The 23,187-nt window shown below is 44.2% G+C and overlaps 2 protein-coding genes across 12 annotated transcripts in view; both read left to right on the plus strand.

The window, feature by feature from the left end:
* Positions 1–19,535, plus strand: part of LOC110538768 (serine/threonine-protein kinase/endoribonuclease IRE1) — a 30,083-nt gene extending 10,548 nt beyond the window's left edge. The window contains exons 3-23 of one of the 3 annotated variants that reach the window (XM_036939352.1): positions 452–485; positions 829–901; positions 1,559–1,631; positions 3,150–3,272; positions 4,724–4,825; positions 8,623–8,884; positions 10,112–10,190; positions 11,582–11,741; positions 12,035–12,150; positions 12,248–12,451; positions 13,645–13,888; positions 14,092–14,182; positions 14,488–14,677; positions 14,882–15,002; positions 15,386–15,585; positions 15,812–15,959; positions 16,621–16,748; positions 16,889–17,012; positions 17,715–17,782; positions 17,872–18,230; positions 18,261–19,535. In XM_036939352.1, the coding sequence (XP_036795247.1) occupies positions 452–485; positions 829–901; positions 1,559–1,631; positions 3,150–3,272; positions 4,724–4,825; positions 8,623–8,884; positions 10,112–10,190; positions 11,582–11,741; positions 12,035–12,150; positions 12,248–12,451; positions 13,645–13,888; positions 14,092–14,182; positions 14,488–14,677; positions 14,882–15,002; positions 15,386–15,585; positions 15,812–15,959; positions 16,621–16,748; positions 16,889–17,012; positions 17,715–17,782; positions 17,872–18,230; positions 18,261–18,471 (3,110 nt within the window). In that variant the 3' untranslated portion in view covers positions 18,472–19,535. Of the gene's footprint in view, positions 1–451; positions 486–828; positions 902–1,558; positions 1,632–3,149; positions 3,273–4,723; positions 4,826–8,622; positions 8,885–10,111; positions 10,191–11,581; positions 11,742–12,034; positions 12,151–12,247; positions 12,452–13,644; positions 13,889–14,091; positions 14,183–14,487; positions 14,678–14,881; positions 15,003–15,385; positions 15,586–15,811; positions 15,960–16,620; positions 16,749–16,888; positions 17,013–17,714; positions 17,783–17,871 lie in introns of all 3 variants that reach the window. The other 2 variants (XM_036939350.1, XM_036939351.1) reach the window with 2 other exon arrangements.
* Positions 19,536–21,914: 2,379 nt separating this feature from the next.
* The window catches only part of LOC110538780 (sterile alpha motif domain-containing protein 9-like), a 73,611-nt gene continuing 72,338 nt past the window's right edge, over positions 21,915–23,187 (plus strand). For 2 of the 9 annotated variants that reach the window (XM_036939355.1, XM_036939354.1), the window contains exons 1-2: positions 21,958–22,205; positions 23,010–23,130. The gene's annotated coding sequence lies outside the window, so the exon portion shown is untranslated. Of the gene's footprint in view, positions 22,206–23,009; positions 23,131–23,187 lie in introns of all 9 variants that reach the window. The other 7 variants (XR_005035238.1, XR_005035236.1, XR_005035239.1 and 4 more) reach the window with 6 other exon arrangements.

The following is a 23,187-nucleotide window of genomic DNA, read 5'->3' on the forward strand; positions in this document are numbered from 1 at the left end:
TCAGTTAGGACAAGTGTGGTTTAAGGAGCCGCTTAACCTGAGACCAACAATGCAGGGGTCTATGCTGACAATTTTTACAAGGAGCATGTGGCGTAAGTTGAAAAATATAGGCGCACACAAAGATTAATTTAGGAGCAACATTTTAATTATTTGCGATATTAAAGCTGGATCCTTAATTCTTCCTTTCTCAAGATCAGAGAGTGAAAGGTCCCTGACCTTAAAGTTTTCAGTAAACCTTCTGAGTTAATTCTGTGTTTGGGAGTAATCGTTTATGAACTGAAGAACTGGGGTTTATATTCAAACAGGAAAGACAGCACTGTAGTGGTTCATATTGTGTACTGTATACATGCTGCTGATTCTTGATCATCCGGTACTGTCATCATTTGTAGTGTACTATTCATGGCACTGATGACTGAAAGGCACATTTTCTTCCGTTTTCTTCTGTGGACAGATCCTGTTCTGCAGGTTCCAACGCATGTGGCGGAGTAAGTATCCTGAAGACTGTGTGTTTGTCAGTTTTTGTGTGCGTGTGCGAGTCTGTCAGTTTGGGTGTCATAGTGTATTGAGTGCAACAGGAAATTAACACAATGTGCTGAGCATGCATAACTGTTTTTTGTCCTGTTCTGCTTGAGCAATAAGACTACTCTATTCAAAATACAACCGGGTTCATTGATGACTGATCTGACAATGTGTAAGCCCTATCCAACAATCAAATCCAACTTTATTTAGGCCTATAGTGCACAGGTGTCACAGCACACTTCACCTTGAATTATGTATGATCTGTCGGAGTGTTAACATTCTCTACCCCATCTCTCTCTCTCGCCGTAGGCCAGCTTTTCTGCCTGACCCTAACGATGGCAGCCTGTACTCTCTAGGAGGGAAGAACAACGAGGGACTGACTGTAAGAGGAACCACTGAACCCCCTTATTAGACTAACAGGGTCACCCCTCACTAGAGAGGAACCACTGAACCCCCTTATTAGACTAACAGGGTCATCCCTCACTAGCGAGGAACCACTGAACCCCCTTATTAGACTAACAGGGTCACCCCTCACTAGAGAGGAACCACTGAACCCCCTTATTAGACTAACAGGGTCATCCCTCACTAGAGAGGAACCACTGAACCCCCTTATTAGACTAACAGGGTCACCCCTCACTAGAGAGGAACCACTGAACCCCCTTATTAGACTAACAGGGTCACCCCTCACTAGAGAGGAACCACTGAACCCCCTTATTAGACTAACAGGGTCACCCCTCACTAGAGAGGAACTGACAGTTTCCTCTTTGTCTAGAAGGCCTCTGCATATCTGCCAACCACAGGTGATAAGCAAGTCACGCAAAACATGTAGTGCACATAGGTGTGTGTGTGTGCGCGCACATCATATATTTCTGTTTGGCGAGGTTGTAGTAGCAGAGTCTGTGTGAGATTGTGTGAGATTGTGAGTGAGTATGTGGTTTGTGATGAAATGGCATTGCTCAACATTGACCCCTTGATATTGATACACTCACAGTAAACATGCTTATGAGTGGGCCAATGGACATTTCCCTGTTTTCCACAGAAACTGCCTTTCACCATACCTGAGCTGGTCCAGGCGTCGCCCTGCCGCAGCTCTGACGGGATCATCTACATGGGTAACTCTTCCAGCTCTCAGACCTGGAGTATATGACGACACACACACACTGACATGACATGTAGACATTTAGAACAGACCAGGAACAGTTTGGACTACGTTGTCATGGTTATCTACTCTACCAAGCGAGACTACCGTTCAATTTCCCGATCAGGCTGACCTCTAATGAATGAATAGAATCTTGTTAGAACTAAAAGACGTTATACTACATTTCCATTCCTTTCACCTCACGGTCATCATAACTCCTGCTCCTTTGAATATACTGCGGCACGAAGGCGTGACCGTAATCTAACCTATCTACCGTGCCATTGTTCAGCGGAGAAAATGGATGTCATGTTTCTTAGTCCTGTAGAAGTTTTCACACCCATTCACTGAAGCCACTGCGAGCACAAAGGGAGAATTTTCTGTGTTAATTGTCAAACCTGTTGGCCAATGGCAATTTTCACCTTACATTGTGCTAGACAGACAACCGTAATCTTCAGTCTAAAGCCGTCCTGCAAAGTCAGTTTGAGGAGCAGCTCAGCCAACAACATCTTACTCACGGGTGGGGCCACCAGCACTGCAGATGGGACACTGTTTCGTAATCCATCAGGCGTTGTTATTACAGTCCAGCCAGAATAACGATTAATGTCACTCCCTTCACCAACACAATAGAAAGACAGTGCACTACCAGGGCATGGGGTGTTTTTAATAAGACTATAGGTAGGTTAACACCCATTACCCCCTGGGAGAATGCTGGGTGCTTGTCTAGCCCACCTTTACTTAACTGAGGTTGCCCGCCCTCTGTCCCTCCCATTCACTCAAAGTATAATGAGCATAATAAACAACTCAGATTGAATGTGGTTCAACTGCATGTATGGCTCTGCTTTCAGACCAGAGACAAGTAGGTTTTTACAATGTTATTAGGCTGACTGCTCTGTGTTTCCTAGGGCTGGGCGATGTGGCCTAAAAAGAACCATGCATAATAAGGATTCACTTCTTGTAGCAGGCATTATAGAGCATTAACACGGGTCTCATACACATTATCTCAATTACAAGCCCACGTGTTAGTGAGTATCCAGTTAATATTTATATTTCAAGTTTAGCTAACTTGGATCTATTTGGTAGTTGACTAGATAGAACAGTTGAATTGTTATGAACACACCCTTCTGTCCGTCTCCAACTGTTTGAACAGCATGCTAGCCAGATGTTGAAATCAAGTGGCCTACCGAGAATGAGAATGAGTTGCCAATTCCTTATATATTTGTGTTTTTATACTTATTGCATATTTATTAAAACACAGACTAGACAGCTTGAATAATAGGCTTTGGGTAAAATGCTCCTAATGGTACGCAATGCCACGTGCGACTGAAACTGAGCATGAAAAGGAGACGAGACAAAAAAGACACGAGAAGTGGACATAAACTCCCATACAAACAAATGAATTCAATATATATCACCCAGCCCTATTGTGTCCATGTGTTTGTGTCCTCATGATGTCCTTATGTCTGTTTTTGTATCACTTTGTGTGTATGCGCAGGTAAGAAGCAGGACCTGTGGTACGTGGTGGACCTGTTGACAGGGGAGAAGCAGCAGACCCTCACTTCCTCCTTTGCTGAGATGCTGTGTCCCTCCTCCTCCCTGCTCTACCTGGGACGCACCGGTAGGCACCTGTAGCCCAGCCTACACCTGGCTGGCTTGGGGTCTAAACATCTCTATGGGATATTCATTATTCACTTCTCCCCCCTTAAGCCACTGGGCCTCCCGGGTGGCGCAGTAGTTAAGGGCGCTGTACTGCAGCGCCAGCTGTGCCAGGCTCTGGAGGTCTGTGGGTCGACGCACAATAGGCCTAGCGTCGTTCGGGTTAGGGAGGGCTTGGCCGGTAGGGATATCCTTGTCTCATCGCGCACCAGCGACTCCTGTGGCGGGCCCGGCGCAGTGCACGCTAACCAAGGTTGCCAGGTGCACAGTGTTTCCTCCGACACATTGGTGCGGCTGGCTTCCGGGTTGGATGCGCACTGTGTTAAGAAGCAGTGCGGCTTTGTTGGGTTGTGTATCGGAGGACGCATGACTTTCAACCTTAGTCTCTCCCGAGCCTGTACGGGAGTTGTAGCGATGAGACAAGATAGTAGCTACTAAAACAATTGGATACCACGAAATTGGGGAGAAAAGGGGGTAAAATAAAAAAGCCACTGGGCAATCCCTATGAGGTTCAGTTAGGCCCAGGCCTAGACGGTACAAACAAATTAGCTGGGATAGGCTGGAGATAAGGTACCTATGGAGATTAAGTAAGTAGATTTGGGACTGTGGGGAAAGGATAGGTAGGGCTGACCAGGTGAAGCCAGGAAGAGGCAGGGATGTAGAGGGGACAGGGATTGGGGGCAAACGGGTCTATCCATAGAAACGAATAGACAGAACACATCTCTATGAGCCTGGGCCTAACTGAACCTCATAGGGATTGCCCAGTGGCCTTTTTATTTTACCCCCTTTTCTCCCCAATTTCATGGTATCCAATTGTTTTAGTAGCTACTATCTTGTCTCATCGCTACAACTCCCGTACGGGCTCGGGAGAGACTAAGGTTGACATTTTCCACATCCTCATTCACATCCCCTTTACAGACCTGGGATCAGCTCCCCTCCCCCAATCCTAACCTTAACCATTTGAGGGGAAAATGTGAATCTGACCCAAGATCAGCGATTAGGGGCAACTTTACTGCCTTGGAAAGGCTACTCTACTTCCATGCCCATTTGTACTCCCAGTTATTACTGCGGTGATCTGTCATACCCTGTGTCCTATGGCATCTGCTTAATTTTGATGTCACTTTAGATGACTTGTGTGTGGCTTGTTGTAGATATTTATGGCGGTTGTAAAGGTCAGGCTGCCAGGGCAGCAGTCCAAGAAGTATAAATGCTTTGAGACATGGAGACTTCTGTCAGGGGAACATGAATTTGGCCAGTGTTGTCACCATAGCTGTATAGTTGTAATGAGCGCTCTCACCATTTCTTCCCAAAGCACAATATCACCATCGGTTAAGTCCTGCTGAGTTTAGTTTCACTACTCTGGCATATCCTACATGTTCTAGGCTACAGTATATGATGTTGTCCCTTCCCCAGAGTACACTATCACCATGTACGACACCAAGAGTAGAGAGCTCCGCTGGAATGCCACCTACTTCGACTACGCCTCCACGCTGCCTGACGACGACACCAGATACAGTAAGACATGCGTTTATATCTCTCGATAGCGACAGTGAATGTAGGCTATGTACAGTGCCTTGCGAAAGTATTCGGCCCCCTTGAACTTTGCGACCTTTTGCCACATTTCAGGCTTCAAACATAAAGATATAAAACTGTATTTTTTTGTGAAGAATCAACAACAAGTGGGACACAATCATGAAGTGGAACGACATTTATTGGATATTTCAAACTTTTTTAACAAAACAAAAACTGAAAAATTGGGCGTGCAAAATTATTCAGCCCCTTTACTTTCAGTGCAGCAAACTCTCCAGAAGTTCAGTGAGGATCTCTGAATGATCCAATGTTGACCTAAATGACTAATGATGATAAATACAATCCACCTGTGTGTAATCAAGTCTCCGTATAAATGCACCTGCACTGTGATAGTCTCAGAGGTCCGTCAAAAGCGCAGAGAGCATCATGAAGAACAAGGAACACACCAGGCAGGTCCGAGATACTGTTGTGAAGAAGTTTAAAGCCGGATTTGGATACAAAAAGATTTCCCAAGCTTTAAACATCCCAAGGAGCACTGTGCAAGCGATAATATTGAAATGGAAGGAGTATCAGACCACTGCAAATCTACCAAGACCTGGCCGTCCCTCTAAACTTTCAGCTCATACAAGGAGAAGACTGATCATAGATGCAGCCAAGAGGCCCATGATCACTCTGGATGAACTACAGAGATCTACAGCTGAGGTGGGAGACTCTGTCCATAGGACAACAATCAGTCGTATATTGCACAAATCTGGCCTTTATGGAAGAGTGGCAAGAAGAAAGCCATTTCTTAAAGATATCCATAAAAAGTGTTGTTTAAAGTTTGCCACAAGCCACCTGGGAGACACACCAAACATGTGGAAGAAGGTGCTCTGGTCAGATGAAACCAAAATTGAACTTTTTGGCAACAATGCAAAACGGTATGTTTGGCATAAAAGCAACACAGCTGAACACACCATCCCCACTGTCAAACATGGTGGTGGCAGCATCATGGTTTGGGCCTGCTTTTCTTCAGCAGGGACAGGGAAGATGGTTAAAATTGATGGGAAGATGGATGGAGCCAAATACAGGACCATTCTGGAAGAAAACCTGATGGAGTCTGCAAAAGACCTGAGACTGGGATGGAGATTTGTCTTCCAACAAGACAATGATCCAAAACATAAAGCAAAATCTACAATGGAATGGTTCAAAAATAAACATATCCAGGTATTAGAATGGCCAAGTCAAAGTCCAGACCTGAATCCAATCGAGAATCTGTGGAAAGAACTGAAAACTGCTGTTCACAAATGCTCTCCATCCAACCTCCATCCAACCTCACTGAGCTCGAGCTGTTTTGCACATCTCTCGATGTGCAAAACTGATAGAGACATACCCCAAGCGACTTACAGCTGTAATCGCAGCGAAAGGTGGCGCTACAAAGTATTAACTTAAGGGGGCTGAATAATTTTGCACGCCCAATTTTTCAGTTTTTGATTTGTTAAAAAAGTTTGAAATATCCAATAAATGTCGTTCCACTTCATGATTGTGTCCCACTTGTTGTTGATTCTTCACAAAAAAAATACAGTTTTATATCTTTATGTTTGAAGCCTGAAATGTGGCAAAAGGTTGCAAAGTTCAAGGGGGCCGAATACTTTCGCAAGGCACTGTATGTGAGAGACTGAGTTGTTTGAGACCTGCTGTCTGGTAGGGCTGTGATGATGCCAGTATCACAATATATTTTCCATGGCAAAAATGAAAACAGGAAGCAGATGTAACTCTTTGGTCATGTAAAAACCTGCTGGATGTAACATATTGCGTGCTATAGCTTGGAAAATAAATAAGTGTGAATCTGGATGACAACAATGATGTTTGTTTCCAACATCAGGGCTGTTTTCCTAAAGAAGTTAAATCCGCTTCGTGTTTTTGTTTCCTTGCCATGATACTAACGAGTATTGTGTTACTGATATCGTCCTGCTCTCTGGTTGAAAGCATATCTCATAGAACATAGATCCAGGGAGATGATTTTCTACTGTCATTATCCTCACAACATATTACTATTGAACATCATCCAATATCAAAGGAAACTAATATTAAATACACTGCTCAAAAAAATAAAGGTACACTAAAATAACACATCCTAGATCTGAATGAATGAAATATTCTTATTAAATACTTTTTTATTTACATGGTTGAATGTGCTGACAACAAAATCACACAAAAATTATCAATGGAAATCAAATGTATCAACCCATGGAGGTCTGGATTTGGAGTCACACTCATCATTAAAGTGGAAAACCACACTACAGGCTGATCCAACTTTGATGTAATGTCCTTAAAACAAGTCAAAATGAGGCTAAGTAGTGTGTGTGGCCTCCATGTGCCTGTATGACCTCCCTACAACACCTGGGCATGCTCCTGATGAGGTGGCGGATGGTCTCCTGAGGGATCTCCTCCCAGACCTGGACTAAAGCATCCGCCAACTCCTGGACAGTCTGTGGTGCAACGTGGCGTTGGTGGATGGAGCGAGACATGATGTGCTCAATTGGATTCAGGTCTGGGGAACGGACGGGCCAGTCCATAGCATCAATGCCTTCCTCTTGCAGGAACTGCTGACACCCACTCCAGCCACATGAAGTCTAGCATTGTCTTGCATTAGGAGGAACCCAGGGCCAACCGCACCAGCATATGGTCTCACAAGGGGTCTGAGAATCTCATCTCGGTACCTAATGGCAGTCAGGCTACCTCTGGCGAGCACATGGAGGGCTGTGCGGCCCCCCAAAGAAATGCCACCCCATACCATGACTGACCCACTGCCAAACCGGTCATGCTTGAGGATGTTGCAGGCAGCAGAACGTTCTCCACGGCGTCTCCAGACTCTGTCACGTGCTCAGTGTGAACCTGCTTTCATCTGTGAAGAGCACAGTGACGAATTTGCCAATCTTGGTGTTCTCTGGCAAATGCCAAACGTCCTGCACGGTGTTGGGCTGTAAGCACAACCCCCACCTGTGGACGTCAGGCCCTCATGGAGTCTGCTTCTGACCGTTTGAGCAGACACATGCACATTTGTGGCCTGCTGGAGGTCATTTTGCAGGGCTCTGGCAGTGCTCCTCCTTGCACAAAGGCGGAGGTAGCGGTCCGGCTGCTGGGTTGTTGCCCTCCTATGGCCTCCTCCACGTCTCCTGATGTACTAGCCTGTCTCCTGGTAGCGCCTCCATGCTCTGGACACTACGCTGACAGACACCGCAAACCTTCTTGCCACAGCTCGCATTGATGTGCCATCCTGGATGAGCTGCACTACCTGAGCCACTTGTGTGGGTTGTAGACTCCATCTCATGCTACCACTAGAGTGGAAGCACCGCCAGCATTCAAAAGTGACCAAAACATCAGCCAGGAAGCATAGGAACTGAGAAGTGGTCTGTGTTACCACCTGCAGAACCACTCCTTTATTGGGGGTGTCTTGCTAATTGCCTATAATTTCCACCTGTTGTCTATTCCATTTGCACAACAGCATGTGAAATTTATTGTCAATCAGTGTTGCTTCCTAAGTGGACAGTTTGATTTCACAGAAGTGTGATTGACTTGGAGTTACATTGTGTTGTTTAAGTGTTCCCATTATTTTTTTGAGCAGTGTATGATTCTCCTCTCTCCTCACGTTTCTCTCCCTCTCCTCACATCTCCATCTCTTTCCCTCTCTACCTCTTTCTATATATGTGTATTGTCCACCTCACCTTTCACATAGTTGCAATGATGCAATACGTACACCCAGTTTACGTAACCCCCCTCCTCTCCCCCTCCCCTTATAGAGATGGCCCACTTTGTCTCCAATGGTGACGGGCTGGTGGTGACAGTGGACAGTGAGTCGGGTGACGTCCAGTGGATCCAGAATTACAACTCCCCCGTGGTGGCCATGTACATATGGCAGCGTGAGGGCCTGCGCAAGGTGCCGCTCACCAACGTCGCTGTGGAAACGCTGCGCTACCTCACCTTCATGTCAGGCGAGGTGGGACGCATCACACAGTGGAAGTATCCCTTCCCCAAGGAGAAGAAGCCCAAAAACAAGCTCATGTAAGTAGACTGTGTGATCGACAGTGGCTTCCCTTTAGTTACTCAGCTATGGAGGCACAACCCTGACTTAAGAAATGACTTTGTAGGTGTCTTATGCTTTCATAGAAAAACACAGACAATTGGATGAAACTTTTTCATTGTCACTTGTGTCCATTTTACCCTCATGTCATTGTTTTTCTATAGTAAATACCCCCAGGGTGGGTATTTTAAAGTGTAGAGCTGACTACTGTTTTAGCTTGAACTTTCATGCAAATCTTCCCATAGCCATGGGCATTGAATGTGCATACACATATATTCTGCAATGTAGAAAATAGCAACAAATAAAGAAAACCCCTTGAATGAGCAGGGGTTTCCAAACTTTTGACTGGTACTGTATATATTTGCATATCTGGGTTGAAGATTCTGTCCTGATGGGTTAGGAATAGAAGCCCCACCCTTTTCTATAAACAATGTTGATTGGTTTCTACCAGCTCCAGTCTATGCTCAGCAAGACAACAAGCAGAGCCTCTCCCCTTTAGCATTTGCCACAGCATTTCTGCCAAGACCATTCTCCTTTGACTTCTGTTGAATTAGTTTCACGCTTATTTAGCCACTTCCTTCTCTCTTATGTTTTCCTTCAAGGCATTTATTTTGTTAACAGGGGCCCCTTTGAAAATGCTTTAACTGAACTCTTGAAGTCTCACAAGTAATTTATGATGGGTTGAGTAAGTTGATTTTGCAAGCAGCACGTGTTACGGTTGATCTCCCCATCCTGAGAACAGGGGTTGGCCCCATCTCGTGTTAGAGCTTTGATATGCATTCCAGGGCTCTGAATCATTGATGGGGTGTATTGAAGATCTCTTTATATCTATGTTTGATGATTGCATGAGCCAGTGGTGGTGTAGTCAGGACTTGTAGAGGTGTTTCATTTGTTCATAAAGTGATACATATCTAACCAACACAGGTGGACTCTTTCAGTCATGGTTTCACAATACAGTTCTGTACTTCTATTTACACCAGCTTTCAGAAGAAAGGAGAAATAAGAGTTTCAGTGGGTGATCTTGTAGTGTGTGTGTGTGAAATTGTCTGTTTGTAACCAATAGTGCAGTTTTCTGACTCAAGTCAAAGCGGTCTACAGTATAATAGAGAATCTCCCTATTCTAAATGTCCTGGTTGAGGTAGACTATTAGGCTTCTCTTCCTTGTTTAAAGCTAACATTAAGACTATCCTGTTCTGTTGTCTTCACAGGGCCACACTCTACGTAGGCAAGTACTCCACCAGCCTGTACGCATCGCCCTCCCTGGTGCATGATGGGGTCACGGTCGTGGTGAGTGGCACTAGGCTCTTCTGTGTTAGAACAAAATGTGACATTCCGTCTAGAATCTAGAACATCATCAAACAACTGGAAGCTTCTGGGAGCTGATCTCTTAGCCCAAGATCAAAGATGTGAGTTAAAAGTCACAGGGACCTGCACTAGTGTTGGTTTGATTATTTACCTGACCATAACCCAGGTCACAATCCCCTCAGGCCTGGGTCCCTGCAGCACAGAGGAACATGAGATAGAAATAAGGGGTCTTGCTGATGCTATCTATTTACAATAAGATGTTGAGATTAATTTGACGTAATCTGTTTGATATTGACATCCCACTTATTTCAGTATCCTTCTAAGTAGTAAAGGATGTATTACTTTCTGTCAACATTTAACAACATTAAACTACATGTGGACACCCCTTCAAATGAGTGGATTCAGCTTTTTGAGTGCTGAAGTGTGTAGCGCATAAAAATCACTTGCCCTCGGTTGCAACACTACCGAGTTCCACACTGCCTCTGGAAACAACATCAGCACAAGAACTGTTCGTCAGGAGCTCCATGAAATAGGCACACAAGCCTAAGGTCACCATGTGCAATGCCAAGCGTTGCTGGAGTGGTGTAAATCTCGCCACCGTTGGACTCTGGAGCAGTGGAAACCCGTTCTCTGGTGAGATGAATCACGCTTCACCATCAGGCAGTACAACAGATGAATCTGGATTTGGTGGATGCCAGGAGAACACTACCTGCCCGACTGCATAGTGCCAACTGTAAAATTTGGTGAAGGAGGAATAATGGTCTAGGGCTGTTTTTCAAGGTTCGAGCTAGGCCCCTTAGTTCCAGTGAAGGGAAATCTTAACACTACAGCATACAATGACATTGTAGACGATTCTGTGCTTCCAACTTTGTGGCAACAGTTTGGGGGAAGGTCCTTTCCTGTTTCAGCATGACAATGCCCCTGTGCACAAAGCGAGGTCCATACAGAAATGATTTGAGATCAGTGTGGAAGAATTTAACTGGGCTGCAAAAAGCCCTGACCTCAAACCCATCGAACACCTTTAGGATGAATTGGAACGCAGACTGCGAGCATCAGTGCCTAATCGTCCAGCATCAGTGCATAATGCTCTTTTGGCTAAATGGAAACAAGTCCCTGCAGCAATGTTCCGACACCTAGTGGAAAGCCTTCCTAGAAGAGTGGAGGCCGTTATAGCAGCAAAAAGGGGACCAACTTCATATTAACGCCCATGATTTTGGAATGAGATGTTCGATGAGCAGGTGTCCACATATTTTGGGCCAGGTAGTGTATATTAACATTGAACTACTTAGTACTTGAAAAGGATGTCAATCACTAGGTGACTTCCCTAGTTAAAAAAAAGTTCCATAATCTAGTGGTTTGTGTGTCTCCTGTAGCCCCGCGGCAGCACCTTCCCCATGCTGGAGGGTCCTAACAGCCAGGAGGTAACAATGGAGGAAGAGTGTGTGATCACCCCCAGGACCAGCGTCAAATTCAACTCTGCCCTGAGGGAACGCAACCGCATCAACTTCATGAGGAACCACCTGCTCCTCATAGGTAGAGAACACTCCTCTTGTGCATTTTCCCCCCTCCCCAGTGTCTACCTTGTGTTATTATAGTGCCCTCTGCTGGATGCTCAGTTAGTTCTCAAATGTGGAACACAAGCATTGTCCAAGTCCATACACTTCAATGCAGTTGTGGCTGTAGAATAAGGATGGAAGTTGGTTTTCAGTGATGTCAGCATGATAATGATTTAAGAATATGTTATTGATGTTATAGATGTTATTACACACACTGTAATATCATCATAGAGATGATGCTGATGCTGGTTGGATGCGTTTCTCTCCCAGGTCATCATGAGACGCCTCCTGATGCCCATAACAAGATCCTGGAGAAGTTCCCTGACAGTATCCCACGCCAGCAGGTCAATGTCATCCCCCCCACCACAGAGAAGACCCTAGAGGAGGTGTGTGTTTCAGTCCTTCAGCATGCCAACTAACCTCTCCTCTTTGATTTGATTTTGTTGGGGTATAAAAAATATCTTCTCCCTCGTCCTCCTCTAGAAGGTGAATGAGAGTGACATGGGAGAAGGCCCCACTGTGGGCCCCAGCCCCCCGGCGGTCACCTCCATCCAGGAGCAGCCGGGGCGAACCTCACAGGTGAGGGTGGAGGCCCCTGTGGACTCTATGCTTAAAGACATGGCCACCATCATTTTCAGCACCTTCCTCCTGGCTGGCTGGGTAGCCTTCATCATCATCTACCCCAAGGTGAGGGAGCACTGACACCTAGTGGTGATCTGGTGTATGGCTGTTACTACCTGGCTGTACAAATTGTCAGTCAACAAGCTGAACATGAGTGAAATAAATGTATGAAGTAAAGCCACAGTTTAGTTCCAATATGATGGTAGCCTCTGTGTTAAATGTAGGAAGCCACAGTTTAGTTCCAGTATGGTGGTAGCCTCTGTGTTAAATGTAGGAAGCCACAGTTTAGTTCCAGTATGATGGTAGGCTCTGTGTTAAATGTATGAAGTAAGGCCACAGTTTAGTTCCAGTATGATGGTAGGCTCTGTGTTAAATGTAGGAAGCCACAGTTTAGTTCCAGTATGATGGTAGGCTCTGTGTTAAATGTAGGAAGCCACAGTTTAGTTCCAGTATGATGGTAGGCTCTGTGTTAAATGTAGGAAGCCACAGTTTAGTTCCAGTATGATGGTAGGCTCTGTGTTAAATGTAGGAAGCCACAGTTTAGTTCCAGTATGATGGTAGGCTCTGTGTTAAATGTAGGAAGTAAGGCCACAGTTTAGTTCCAGTATGATGGTAGGCTCTGTGTTAAATGTAGGAAGTAAGGCCACAGTTTAGTTCCAGTATGATGGTTGGCTCTGTGTTAAATGTAGGAAGTAAGGCCACAGTTTAGTTCCAGTATGATGGTAGGCTCTGTGTTAAATGTGTGAAGTAAGGCCACAGTTTAGTTCCAGTATGATGGTAGGCTCTGTGTTAAATGTATGAAGTAAGGCCACAGTTTAGTTCCAGTATGATGGTAGGCTCTGTGTTAAATGTATGAAGTAAGGCCACAGTTTAGTTCCAGTATGATGGTAGGCTCTGTGTTAAATGTATGAAGTAAGGCCACAGTTTAGTTCCAGTATGATGGTAGGCTCTGTGTTAAATGTAGGAAGTAAGGCCACAGTTTAGTTCCAGTATGATGGTTGGCTCTGTGTTAAATGTATGAAGTAAGGCCACAGTTTAGTTCCAGTATGATGGTTGGCTCTGTGTTAAATGTAGGAAGTAAGGCCACAGTTTAGTTCCAGTATGGTGGTAGGCTCTGTGTTAAATGTATGAAGTAAAGCCACAGTTTAGTTGAAATGCTGAGTTATGGATATAACGCAAACCTAACTTGAACACTATAGCTCACTTATACATGTACTTCTGGTTTACACACACCCTCTTCTCCATCTCTCCTCTCCCAGAGTGTTCACAAACAGCAGCAGCTGCAGCATGAACAGTTCCAGAGGCAGTTGGATGAGCGGCTGGATCTCCTGAGGAGACAGCCGTTCTCTCCCCCAGGGACCGACCTGCCCCTGCTGGCCCCGGACGCTGACTCAGACCACAGCAGTCCCAACGGCACCCCCAACATCACCCCCCGTGCATCCAACCACTCCAACCTGTCTGTGCCCGAGCTGGGCAGCTCCACCAACGAGCACGAGGACGGAGGTATGGAGGACACAAGTGGATACACACATTGATAAAGACAACACACATTAATGCGCACACAATTACTCACACATACTCACTCACACACTTACAGTAGGTCTAGCACTGCTCTGTTCATCTTGATGCCTGGCAATTGTTTTGAAAAGGAGAGAAGATACTCTTCTGATTCCAATATCTGATGTGCTTTTTTTATGGTTCATCAGATGAGGACTCCAACATGGTCAGAGTTGGAAAGATAATGTTCCGTCCCAAAAATGTTTTGGGACACGGTGCAGAGGGAACCATCGTGTATAAGTAAGTCTCACCCCAGGCCAATGTATCTATATTTTGTAACAAAGTGAAATGAAAGTCAAGTGCCTTTTTGAGGCTGCTCAGTTAGTCGTTCAATCATCTCTACTCGTCACATAGACTCTCCAGAGTCTTTGGCCGCATCCCCATTATTTCTGTGCAAGTGGGAAGAGAATTGGGACACAACCTTCGTTTTTCATTTACTTTGATAAATGTTCAGTTTTACAAATATACAGACAAGAACTCAACCTTTCTTTGTAAAGTGTCTGTTTAGGAATGTTCTACTAACCTTCCCTTGCTCTGTCCACCAGGGGTCAGTTTGACAACCGTGCCGTGGCAGTCAAGAGGATCCTCCCAGAATGCTTCAGCTTTGCTGACCGTGAGGTGGACCTGCTGCGCGAGTCGGACGAGCACCCCAACGTCATCCGTTACTTCTGCACAGAGAGGGACCGCCAGTTCCAGTACATCGCCATAGAGCTGTGTACCGCCTCACTGCAAGAGGTACTGCAGCCTCACTGACCACCAAACCAAGGGGTCTGCAACACCCGGCCCACGAGCCAAATGTATCTGGCCCTCCAAAGTTGTCTTAAGCCCTACAACACCCTCTCTCTTCCTGACCTTTCAGCTTACGCTCTCATTCATGTATTAATTAATTCATCCTCTTAAAGTTGCTTCTTGTTACTTTTACTCACTCACTGGATGCAGACTCTTTGTTTCCTCTTTCAGTATGTGGAGAGACAGGATTTTGATCGGCATGGACTGGAGCCTGTGATGCTGCTGCAGCAGACCATGTCAGGACTGGCACACCTGCACTCCCTCAATATAGGTAATAATCACAAGATGTTTTTTTATTTTACCTTTAGTCAGTTAAGAACAAATTCTTATTTTCAATGACGGCCTAGGAACAGTGGGTTAACTGCCTGTTCAGGGGCAGAACGACAGATTTGTACCTTGTCAGCTCGGGGATTTGAACTTGCAACCTTCCGGTCACTAGTCCAACGCTCTAACTACTAGGCTACCCTGTCGCCCCACTAGGTTTTAATATAGGTTTTCATGAAGAACAAAAAGGTTCTTACCATACAGTAATATTTTCAATAAGATTCACAAGACTACTGTAGCTGGACTAGGTACAGTAAACATCTACGATCTCCTAGGTTACAGGTTATTCTTCCAGTCTGATCTGATCTTCTCCACTCTTCCCGTCCCCAGTGCACAGAGACCTGAAGCCCCACAACATCCTGGTGTCCATGCCCAACGCCCACGGTCGGGCGCGGGCCATGATCTCCGACTTTGGCCTGTGTAAGAAGCTGGCGGTGGGCCGACACAGCTTCAGCAGGAGGTCCGGGGTGCCCGGCACCGAGGGGTGGATCGCCCCAGAGGTCCTCAGTGAGGACTGCAAGGACAACCCTGTGAGTGGTCCCTCTCCCTACTGGACACATGACTGGTCCTGATTTTACAGATAGCAGCTGTCATGAAACAAAAGCCTGTGACTGTCGCTGTCTGATACTAATTTAAATTGATGTGAATGCAGTTCACTGTTACACACTTATCTTGCCTTTATCAAAGACATTGATTGCTAACCATCAACAGAACGGCATTATTGAACGCCCAACCTCTCTCTCTCTTCCTCTGTAGACGTGCACGGTGGACGTCTTCTCTGCAGGCTGTGTGTTCTACTATGTGGTGTCCTGGGGATGTCATCCCTTTGGCAAGTCCCTGCAGAGGCAAGCCAACATACTGCTGGGAGCCTACAGCCTGGACCAGCTACAGCCCCACAAACATGGTGAGGACATCACTTCCTGTTCTCAGACCCACAGGAAGGCGGTGAGGGGAAGTTGGTGTAGGATTGGTTTGGAAGTGATTTGATTTAAACCAGGATGTTGACTGTCTAAGAAACAGTAGTTCCTTGCTAGTGAGCATCAGTTCAGCCTTTGAAAGTACAAAGAGAGCAATAAGTTTACATTGGACAGTTTTGGTAAAGGCAGTATTAGAGTTATTAAAGACAGATGTTATTGCAATTTTGTTTAATGCAAACCCAAACATTGACAATCAGTTGTTTCACATCAGAGACCGCTGTTGTGGAAAATTTGATCCAAAGATTAGGCAGAGACTAATTTATAATAGTGAATATTTAATGCAGACGAGAAGCTGCTAGGTAGATCCCTCTCTGATCTCAGTCAGGGAAGGAGCTCCAAGAATAAATGGCTACATGACCCTTTTACAGTGGAAGGTAATAATACAATCATGTTGTTACAAGTTATTTTATACAAGCAACAGTTCCAGAACACAATGGCCTTGTTTTAGGGTGCAGACATAACAGGAGTTATGAAATGCATAACATCACAGTCCAACACAGAACAATAACATAACCCTTGAGAAGTGACAATAGCTCACCCCAATACTGCCCCATAGTGACTGAGAGTGTTTGGTCTTGTCTTTCCCAGAGGACATCGTGGCCACAGACCTGATAGAACAGATGCTGAACATGGAGCCCCAGAGGAGACCTTCTGCTGAGAGCGTGCTCAAACACCCCTTCTTCTGGAGCCTGGAGAAACAGCTGCAGTTCTTCCAGGTCACAATCAAATCCAATAATTTTCTAATTAAACTGTTCCACATAAATCAGTATAGCACGACTGTGAACGGAACATTTTCCAATAACAACATTTTCTTTTTTAAAATAAAAACCCATATTTCATCTTGTTTCCCCTGTAGGACTTGAGTGACAGGATAGAGAAGGAGCCGCTGGACGGACCAATCGTAAGGCAGTTGGAGCGAGGGGGGCGGGCCGTGGTGAAGCTGGACTGGAGGGAACACATCACAGTGCCTCTACAGACCGGTAAGAGACTGGACTGAGATCAGTTGTAGCTACAACCACATACCAGTCTTACAAGACTTTGTCCATGTCATGAGTGTAGACTGGTAAAGAGACTGGTCTGAGTTCAGTTTTAACCCTACTACTATGCTAGTGCCTTTAATAAATTAAAGGGTATATATTTCATTAAGAAATGATGACCTACTACAGTTTTAGTTGCCCAGTTAGGGTTAATGTTTCTCAAGTGCAGAAGAGATGTGAGTGTAGTCATTGATATAAAATGCAGTGACTGGATGTGGTTTGCATTTCCTGTCAATCCAGACTGCAGCATTTAGCTGAGCTCTTCTCAACCTGAAAGGCTGCTTTGCTTCCTGTTGAGTGTTCATCTGAATAGGGTTGTTCTAATCTTAATATGCCACTGTATGTGAAAGAAATGGTAAGAGGTTTGCTGTGACTGTTGCATTCATGAGTTTTTAATTTGCATGTCAGTCATTTGTCTGTTTAGCTTGTTGTTATGTTTGTTTTCATGCCTTGTGGAGAACTAGTCGGCTGAAGATTTCCTGACAGGTAGACTATATTTATAGGATATCTAACTTTAGACCAGGACATTGTGAGGCATTTCAATCTTGCTGTATTATGAGACTTTTAGGATAAATTATACATGTTAGGATAAATTATTAGAATGTACTGTGTGGATTACTCATTGCATGTATTTTCTCTTGGCAGACCTACGCAAATTCCGGTCGTATAAAGGAGGGTCTGTCAGAGATCTTCTCCGTGCCATGAGAAACAAGGTATGGGTGTCTTTCCATCTAAATGATGTGTGTTTACCTGATTTAGATGTCTGTGTATATGAATCCTTCTTCTTTTGTCCCTCCTATAGAAGCACCATTACAGGGAGTTACCAGCAGAGGTCCAGGAGACTCTGGGCTCCATCCCTGATGACTTTGTCTCCTACTTCACCTCCCGCTTCCCCCACCTGCTGCGCCACACCTACCTGGCCATGCGCACCTGTGCCCACGAGAGGTCATTCCTTCCCTACTACTCCAGCTCAGAGCAGCTCTCCTGGATACGGACTCCCTACACACACCCCGAGACCACCCCCCTGCTGCAGACACACACATCGCAGCCAGAGGAACCCACACCGTCAAACACAGTACCCTCACAGCCTGTGATGGAGTCAAACACAATTCCATCCACAGCACCCATACAGTCAGTGACCGTATCAGACTCCACACCCATACAGTCACTGTCAATCACAACAACCCCCCCACAGTCAGTGCCAACCACATTACCAGCAGAGCCAGTATCATCCACATCATTACCAGTCCAACCAGTACTGCCTACATCACCCTCATCCACACTGCCAGACCTGCCTCCACAGACAGTGTTGCCCTCAGAACCTAGTACAGATCCTGTCCCACCTGAGCCACACATACTGCCAGTGCCACATCCAGCCACACCGGACACGGAGCCTACCTGAGAGCCGATGAGGGGTGGTGGATGAGTGCTGCACAGAGGAGCATTGCCTTACGAGTGGACACATACTGGTGCTCTGTTGCTCTGTCCTGTGCTGGTGAGGACCAGGCCTGCAGTGCCTGGGAGCTGCCGACAGGGGGGAGCAGCAGCCCAAACCAAGTGCCTTTCCTGCTCGACTGAGACAAAATGGCTCCGAATGGAATCGTCCCAATGTCCCTCGAAGCATCAAGAAGCCAGTGCTGAAATGAACTAGTGGGGGCCGTAATGTGTAGTACAGAGAGAATCTGTTTCATTTGCAATGGAGTCCCTCCTAATGTCAAGTATTGTGAGGTATTCAAGTATTGTTGGGCACAAAATACTTGGCAAAGCAAGGGAGGAATTCTTCTGTTGATGTTGTTGAAAGACAAGTCGACAATGGTATTTTTACTGTGGAATCTTATTTCTCTTAATGATGAGGGTGAAGACATGATAACGACTGTCATTGATAATCATGAGATGTGGCCATTGTGCCTTTTTAAATAACACTGTGTTATGTATGTGAGCTCTGTGAGGGTAGATGTGTCTGGAATAGTTTTGCTTGCTGCTGCAGATGCTGATTTTCTCTCTTGACTCAGTACTATTTCAGTGCCTGTCTTCCTGTGCAGGCGAGGACAGATAGTCCAAAGGGTGTTTGAACTGAACACTGGTAAAAGCATAATGTGTTTATCTTTTCTACTTATCTCTGATAGCTTTGTGCTGTACATAAGGCAATATGTGATCTGATTGTGTTTTTTTTCGCAGGGCGTCACCCAAAGTGTTATTTGCTTGACCTCTGACTCACGAGGCCTTTACTAAAACTGGTTCAGCTACAAGTCATGACAGGATGATTACAGAAAGCACTCACTTCACATTCTGGGTTTTGCTGTCAGAGGAATGGTGTTTTCTCTCATCCTAGCTTTGAGTGATGACCCAATACAACATGTTTTATTCAATCATATTGTCTGTATAATGATTGGCAGTTAAATAGGTCTTCATTTATTACATGAATTAACTGTTAGAGTTTTAATATTTTATTTTTTTAACCTCTGGGATATGTGGACGCTAGCGTCCCACCTGGCTAAAAGCCAGTGAAAATGCAGAGCGCCAAATTCAAATAAATTACTATAAAAATCAAACTTTCATGAAATCACACTTGCAAGAAACCAAATTAAAGCTACACTTGTTGTGAATCCAGCCAACATGTCAGATTTCAAAAAGGCTTTTCGGTGAAAGCAAGCAATGCTATTATCTGAGGATAGCACCCCAGTAAACAAAGCGAGAAAAGCATATTTCAACCCTGCAGGCGCGACACAAAACGCAGAAATAAAGATATATTTCATGCCTTACCTTAGACAAACTAATTCTGTTGGCACTCCAATATGTCCCAGAAACATCAAATCGTCCTTTTGTTTGATTAATTCCGTCTATATATATATCCAAAATGTCCATTTATTTGGCGCGTTTGATCCAGAAAAAACACTGGTTCCAAGTCGCGCACTACAAAATGTCTCATAAGTTACCTGTAAGCTTTGTCCAAACATGTCAAACTACTTTCCTAATACAAGTTGAAGTATTTTTTTTAACGTAAATAATTGATAAAATTGAAGACTGGATGATCTGTGTTCAATACCAGAGGAAAACAAAGTGGAGCGTGCATTTCAGGTCACGCGCCTCTAACAAAGAGTACACTAGACTGGAGCCTCGTTCTGAACAGTGTTAGGTTTTCATTTCTCAAAGGAATAACCTAAACCAATTTCTAAAGACTGTTGACATTTAGTCGAAGCGATAGGAACAGCAGGAAAGTTGATTAGAAATTCCCAATGAAAACCCATTGAAAAGAGAGGGACCTCAAAAAAAAAAAAAAAAAAAGATCTGAACCATTTGTCCTCAGGGTTTCGCCTGCCAATTAAGTTATGTTATACTCACAGACATGATTCAAACAGTTTTGAATCTGACAGTTTTTAATCTATACTGATAATATGCATGTCTGAGTAGCAGGCCGTTTACTTTGGACACGCATTTTATCTGGACGTGAATATACTGCCCCCTGTCCCAAAGATGTTCTCTAGCTCCACAATGAGATCGGGTGCAGGCCAGACAGCAGGCTGTTAGCCAGCTTAGTGGAGTCTGCCACTAGCACAGTCAGTGTAGTCAGCTCAGCTATCCCCATTGAGACTGTGTCTGTGCCTCGACCTAGGTTGGGCAAAATTAAACATGGTGGTGTTCGCCTTAGCAATCTCACTGGAATATAGACCTCCTCCATTCCTGCCATTATTGAAAGAGATTGTGATACCTCACATCTCAAAATGGGGCTACTCAATGTTAGATCCCTCACTTCCAAGGCAGTTATATTCAATGAACTAATCACTGATCATAATCTTGATGTGATTGGCCTGACTGAAACATGGCTTAAGCCTGATGAATTTACTGCGTTAAATGAGGCCTCACCTCACCTAAATTTCTTTTTGATGCTGTGCTTGGAGTTCAAAACATATAAGCTAGCATTTTTATTAAATCTTATTGAAATGTGTTTTCAGAATGTTATTTAATTACCTTCAAGTAGCCTATAATTTCCATCAGAACGTTAATAAAACCTCCCAGGAAAACTTTCAGGTAAAATGTTCTCAGAACCTCCCTGCAACCTAACATTTTTCACTTCCATTCTCAGAATGTTTTTTTTAAGTTCCGTTTTACCATATACAGTTTGTATAACTGTATATGCATGGGTCTGGTGAGTAGAAGGTTACATCACTAGAGGTTGACTGCAAGCATATTAAAGCAACTTGGACACTTTCCAGAACTTACTTGGGAAACATGCATGCTATTTTTACCTTTATTTTACTAGGCAAGTCAGTTAAGAACAAATTCTTATTTTCAATGACGGCCTAGGAACAGTGGGTTAAGGGGCAGATTTGTACCTTGTCAGCTTGGGGATTCGAACTCGCAACCTTTCAGTTACTAGTCCAACACTCTAACCACTAGGCTACCCTGTTCCCGTTGTCAACTTCTGTTAATGCAATTGCATTAATAAATTAATGATTGATTTACTTAAAGATATTGTCTGATTGCTGATTTCACCAATAAGCAAATGATTGACAAGGAACAAGGAACCTACCCCAACAATACTTTCTGAAGGCACTGTATCTCCCTTGACAGATCTATGCAAATACTTGTCAGATACATGGGTCTGAAAAACATTTTGTGCCAAGAGAAAGACTCATTTTGTTTGAACTATTCATTTGAATTACCACTGCTATTGCTTCACCATCTGTCTTAGTCACCTTTGTTCTGTACAAAAATAGAAGCGTAGCTGAACGAATTTTACAGTGGGTGTAACCTCATCGTCTAAGCTATATTTAGTTTAGTTTACAGTCCCTTCCTCATGTCTTTCATTTTAAAACTGCAGTTACAGGTGGTTCAAACGGTTTGATTGAAAATTATAGGGGCTGTATGTATTTTTTTTTTACGTCAGTTATTGCCACTCCAAACGTTGGTTTTCTACCAAACGAAACTTACAGTGCTCAGACAAGGGAGGGACAACTTATTTGATAGCTCTAATTTGGGCGGGACTTAAACATTTCCATTGCTTTATTTCACAGCTCTTATTCCACAGCTCTCACTCTTCACTACACAGAGAGGCCGGAGCCCACCAGATGCTGCATTGTTCTTAGCCTACGATGCATTTAAATACAGTGATAAAGTGTTACTTATTTTTTTGAGGTGAGTTGAAAACATTCATTACTTATGTACTTGGACAGTACCAGCTCTTTGGTATTAAAGCAATTACAGGAGAAAATGTCCAAACACAAACAGACGTAGGTAATAAGATAGCATTATGGAAGCTTTGTAGGAAGCTATGATTTCGGACCATACTGTAGGCTAAACCAGGGTTGGGGTCAATTCCAATTTAAGTCACTCAATTCTGGAAGTGATTTGAATAAAAACGTTTAAAACTTGACACTTTTTAAATAAATTGTTTTCCTTTTATCTTGTTGTGAAATCATTGGGCATAAATGCAATTTTTTCAAATATTTAATTGGATTTTCAGTTTACTTCCTCAAATGACCGGAACCATGCTGTACACTACAGCGCCTTTGGCCTCATTTGGACTTATTTATGTTTTCTCTTACTTCTCAAGTTTTAACCACACAACCAAACACAGCCAAAAATGTAACGTTAACATAGTATTGTGATTGGGTATCTGCTGTGGCCATTGTGGTTCAATTGAGCCCGGTAAAGACACAACAGCTGAGACGATACGAAACTTATAGGGGCTGTATGTTTTTTTTGGTTACGTCAACAAAAAGGCATGTCATGTGTTATTGCCACTCCGATACGAAACTTATAGGGGCTGTATGTTTTTTTTTGGTTACGTCAACAAAAAGGCATGTCATGTGTTATTGCCACTCCAAACGTTGGTTTTCTACCAAACGAAACTTACAGTGCTCAGACAAGGGAGGGACAACTTATTTGATAGCTCTAATTTGGGCGGGACTTAAACATTTCCATTGCTTTATTTCACAGCTCTTATTCCACAGCTCTCACTCTTCACTACACAGAGAGGCCGGAGCCCACCAGATGCTGCATTGTTCTTAGCCTACGATGCATTTAAATACAGTGATAAAGTGTTACTTATTTTTTTGAGGTGAGTTGAAAACATTCATTACTTATGTACTTGGACTTATGTACTTATGTACTTATG

The sequence above is a fragment of the Oncorhynchus mykiss genome, chromosome 12 (genome assembly GCF_013265735.2).
Source record: "Oncorhynchus mykiss isolate Arlee chromosome 12, USDA_OmykA_1.1, whole genome shotgun sequence".
Lineage (NCBI taxonomy): Eukaryota > Metazoa > Chordata > Actinopteri > Salmoniformes > Salmonidae > Oncorhynchus > Oncorhynchus mykiss.